At 34.0% G+C, this 5,296-nt stretch overlaps 1 protein-coding gene across 1 annotated transcript; it reads left to right on the top strand.

The window, feature by feature from the left end:
* Positions 1-4,398: 4,398 nt before the first annotated feature.
* On the top strand, positions 4,399-4,731 carry LOC143582335 (uncharacterized). Its single transcript, XM_077064930.1, has one exon. It carries the CDS (start codon positions 4,399-4,401, stop codon positions 4,729-4,731), a length of 333 nt encoding a protein of 110 aa, XP_076921045.1.
* Positions 4,732-5,296: the final 565 nt, after the last annotated feature.

Raw genomic sequence — 5,296 nt, 5'->3', positions numbered from 1 at the left:
GACTTATGATGAACTTATTTTGATGTTTTGATTTGATTTTGGGATTTATTTATGTTATGGTTTTTATGATTTAGTAAAAGATTTATCAATAATTAATTGATGCATAAGGATACTTAGGATTGTTGGATGAGTTTTATTCCATAGTTTTCCTTGATTATTGTTTGTCATATGATAGGATTGCTATTAGGTCAATTACTTTGTGGTTTTTATTATTTTATGATTGATGTCATGATAAGATCATAGAAATAATATTGTCAAATAAACCTAACTGTGCTGCTAACCTAAAATCTGTAAAGTGCTAGGTTATTGATAAGTTTTTACTATTTAATCTTGCTAGATTTAGTTCTTCGTAAGGAGTCCGTTTAGGGTTGATTATTTATTATTGTTTATCAAATCAATTAAGTATAGTAAATTGCCTTTGATTTCCGCGCTGTAAGGTTGGATTTCGTATAAAGGAACTAAATTATAAACTATTGGGTGACTGTAAGCGAACTTGATTTTTATACTGGTGTGCGTTAAAACTTGTTAGAAATCCATAGGTTTCTCTTGAGAAGGGTCAGGGGTCCTGTTCGGGTTTTCTTATAAGTGTCTATTTTACGATCCCAGTCCATAATTAAATATTTTCCCGAGTCAATTCATTACTGAAATTTAGGGGAGTCTAGCCTAGGTAGTTTTCTCATCATCATCTTATTTAAATCAAACTTTTGCTTTCGTTTAAATTAATTATTTTCTTAATTAGTTTTTAATTATAGTATTAAATTAGTATTTTAAATCCCCCAAACAAAAATAATTAATAAGTCGTGTTTTGTAGTCGAGTCTAATTAGCTAATAAACGTAATTTAAAGAGTCTCGTGGGTTCGATATCCGGACTTACTTAGCTTTACTAGAGTCGATCGGTTCACTTGCCGGTTAGTAGTTTAGTCTAGTTTTAGAGAGTCTAGAGTATTACTTAGTGTTTATTTTTAGTTAATTTAGTTAATAAATATTAAACTACTTCAAGTACATCAGTGCTACACCCTAGGTATTTATAAAGCATGAAAAAAGGGGTTATGAAACTCACTTATTGATTGGTGATTGAAAGGATTGGATGTTGGTATGACTTTATAAATCCTAAGCATGAAGTTCAAAACCAAAGTTTAAAATGTGTTTAGGCTAAGGATGAAAAATACTAAAACCAATTAAAGAAATGATAGCGTAAAACAAGGAAAAGATCAAAAAGGAAGATGGAATACAAAATTAGTTATTGGACAACAAGCTGTTTTGTTTTGTTTTGTTTTGTTTTGTTTTAGATTTTTAAAATATCAAACAAATTTATTAAAAATCAAGACTTTCCATTCTATTAAATTAGGATGTTTTAAACGATTTTCATTTATAAAAGTTTTACAAATTCGAATCCTAAACAGGCCAAAACAACCGTTTAAATCAGAGGGTACGAATCTGCGCACTGTTTCTAAAATATTAATTGTGAATTCATAAAAATTAATTAAATTGTGTAAAATTATGGTTAGAACCGTTTTTCAATTAGTTTGTTATAGTATCCAGTCTTGAACTTTTTCAGTTTTTTATGAACAAGATATGGCCCTTCGTTTGATAGCCAAAGCTATGTCAAAACAGTAACATTGCTAGAAGCAATGTTTTGATGACTTTAAAAAGGATTATGGCGAAATAAAATATATGGACAATTTAGGATACGATGATATAACATTTATTTGCATATATCATCAATAATCCTTGGTCTTTTAAATCAAATATAATGATTCAAAACAGAAAAATAAAGATGTAAGAACGTTTTAATTGTGATCTTCGTGTAATCGATCATCTCCTTGTGTTCTTTGTCTCATCCACACTATACACCATAGTGTATGGATTATATGGATTCCTAGACAGGATTGTCTTATGATTATATGACCATTTGATTCAATAAATAAAAACAAGAACTTGGAAGAAAAGAATAATAAGATGATGCAAAACATAACTATTACCTTCTAAACCTTATGATGAAAAACATAAAATGAAGATGGCTCTTGCCTAATTTGTCTTGAGAGGAAAAGAGGTAGATTTTTTTTGACTCTTAGAGTGGGAAAAACGTGCAAGGTAAAAATGGTGAAGGTCGCCTCCTATTTATACAAGAATTGATGGAGTTGAATTATAAAGATTTTTAATGCAAAACTTAATTAGTGAGAAAGTTAATTCACCAAGTTTTGAAGAGAGTTGGAAGATACTTTTCATCGTTCTTTAAAAAAATAACTTTAAGTAGGAAAAAATGGCATATTTAAACTAAAAGATATACTTAGGTAAATCATAAATGATGTTTCTTTATAAGAAAAAAATATAAATATAATGTTGGGTGTCATAAATTTTATTTTTATAATATGATACACACACATAAATATATATATATATATATATTATATTTTTTATCAGAAAATTGAAGTTTAAACGAATTGAGTTTAATTCTAATCGAGCCAAGTTTCGTTCTAATCGAGTTGAGTTTCATTCTAATTGAGTCGAGTTTCATCCAAATCAAATCAAGTTTCATTCTAATCGATTCGAGTTTAAACTCGATTCGATTCGTTTCAATTCGATTTGATTCTTCTCAGTTCGATTCGATTCTTCTTCCAAACGAATCAAGTTTCTCAAGAACTAGATTCAAATATGTTTTTTCGTGTCTTTCCATTCTAATCACTTCCTTACATCCCGTTTTGACTGTTTTACTGATGAAATGAGTTATGGGCCGTAACGACTTCATTTTTCTCGCTTTAACACGGTCCGAACGTCACTTGTTCATCCCGTTTCTTTCTAAACAACTTGTTTACTACAAAGTTTATGTTTTCTTACATTATGAGGTCCGATTTGCCTTAGTATCAGATCTTAAAACAAACCGACATAAAAAACCTAACCTTTATATTAAAAATGTACCTTTCTTGGATCCGGTTTGGTTCGGATATGAGTTGATATGTGATCTAGACGGGTTTCTTGTTGTTTGACGATGCTTGAGAAATTAATTTTGGCATTGATTATGGCTTCTACTAAGTTAAGACATTATTTTGAAATTCATGAAATACATGTTAAGACTAATTATCCTATCAAATCTGTATTAAGAAAACATGAGATGTCAGGCAGGCTGGCTAAGTGGTCGGTGAAACTTAGCACTTACAATTTGATTTATGAACCAAGAACAGCTATTAAGTCACAAGCGTTAGCAGATTTTATAGCTGATTTCAATAGTGAGCTCCAGAACGAAGTGGATCTCGAAGTACAACAGCTCCAAGATCCTAAAGATAAGTGGGGTCTATATACTGATTGTGCCTCCAATGTACGAGGGACAGGTTTGGGAATTATCCTGAGGTCTCCATAGGGGGATGTCATACCTCAATCAGTAAGGTTTGAATTCCCAACCACGAATAATGAAGCTGAATATGAAGCCCTTATAGCCAGATTGCAACTGGCTATGGGAATGAAGATTGCGCGTATACAGGCATATATGGATTCTTTATTATTAGCTAGTCACTTTAACGGTATCTATGCAGTAAAAGGTGAGAAGTTGATTCAGTATCTTGAGATAAGATACTATCGGGATACTTTGAAGAGTTTGATATAAACAAATCCCTACAGAAGACAATGTCGAAGCAGACACTCTAGCAAATTTAGGATCAGCCTTTCAGACACCTATGGGAGACAAGATACCAATCGCACACGTCTTGACCCCGGTGATTGACGTAACTGACTTTGATAGAAAAGGAAGACCAATCAGGATCCTGGACTAGGCCTATCATCAGATATCTACAATATGATGAAATACCGGAGGGAGAGAGGAATCACAAAGCCTTTCGTACTAAGTTATCTCGTTTCATTATCCAGGATGTATTGTTTAAAAAGTCTTTGGTAAGTCCATACTTGAGATGTTTAGAAGCTCCTGAGACATTTGAGGTGCTGAAAGATATACATGAAGGGGATTGTGGCAATCACACTGGAGGCAGATCCCTATTCTCCAAAATCTTAAGAACAGGATATTGCTAGCCCACGATGAGAAAAGATGCAATGGAATATGCCAGAAGATGTGATGCTTGCCAGAGACACAGTAATGTTCCTCACCAACCAGCGGAGCCCATGCATCCTATCTTGTCCCCATGGCCCTTTATGAAGTGGGGAATGGATATTGTTGGGAAGTTGCCTAAAGCACCTGGTGGAAAAGTATTTATGTTGGTTATGACTGACTACTTCTCAAAGTGGATTGAAGCTGAGGCGTTTGCTCAAGTTAAAGACAAGGAAGTAGTATCCTTCGTAAAAAGAAATATCCTGACTAGGTTCGGGATACCGACAGAGATCATTTGTGATAATGGTTCTCAATTCATAAGTAAGAGAACGATGAATTTTTGTACCAGTTGAGGAATCAAAATGATCACATCCACATCAGTACATCCTCAAGCCAACGGGCAGGGGGAATCCAGCAACATGATAATTGTAAACAACCTAAAGAAGAAGTTGGGATCTAAGAAGGGAAAATGGGCTGAAGAGATACCATTCGTCTTATGGGCGGATAGGACTACTTCAAAGAATGCTACTGAACAGACACCATTCTCCTTAGTGTTTGGTTCAGAGGCAGTGATCCCGACAGAAATGGTGATCCCGACGGCTAGATCAAATTTTCGAGATACCGAAAAAAACAATGAAGCTTTGCTCCAAGATCTTGATACAATTCATGAACTCAGAGACAAAGCTAAGATCTGAATGGCGGCCCATCAGCAATAGCCAAATCATACAATAAGAATATAAGGACAAGAAGATTTCAAGTGAGAGATTTAGTGTTGAGAAAGACTTTTTAAAATACCATCAATCCTACTGATGGAAAATTGGCTCCAAAGTGGGAAGGACTATATTTAATTGATTCTAAAGCTGGTAAAGGAGCATATTGGTTGGCTAACATTGAGGGTGAAGTCTTGCCAAGATCCTGGAATGTTGTTCATCTCAAAGCTTATTTTATTTAAGTAGAAATGTGATGTTTCTGCTTACCAAGGTACGTTTTTACATCTATTTTTAGTTATTCATTTATTTTTTATCAGAGATACTGACTTAAGCATCGGAGGGGTGTTAGCCTTGCTAACACCCACCTTCTCCAAGATCTTAAGGTTTTGCAGGATACTCAAGTGTCTCAACAGAAGACTAGGGATTGGCCATCCCTCTCACGTTTGAGGTTTCCTAAGATTCCTCCAAAGGTTTTGGGCTGGTATTCACCCCCATATACGAACATAGGTTTGAACACCTCGCCAGAAGCGCACAATGTTTGAGGATAGAT

This window comes from Bidens hawaiensis, unplaced genomic scaffold, assembly GCF_021521415.1.
Source record: "Bidens hawaiensis isolate Kalapana, Puna unplaced genomic scaffold, B.hawaiensis_p1.1 tig00031532_1, whole genome shotgun sequence".
Lineage (NCBI taxonomy): Eukaryota > Viridiplantae > Streptophyta > Magnoliopsida > Asterales > Asteraceae > Bidens > Bidens hawaiensis.
The sequence above is the reverse complement of the archived record's forward strand: the minus strand, read 5'-3'. Positions and strand labels throughout refer to the sequence as shown.

Coding starts and splice junctions, on each gene's coding strand:
- LOC143582335 (XM_077064930.1), top strand. CDS start 4,399: ATGATCACATCCACATCAGTACATCCTCAAGCCAACGGGCAGGGGGAA.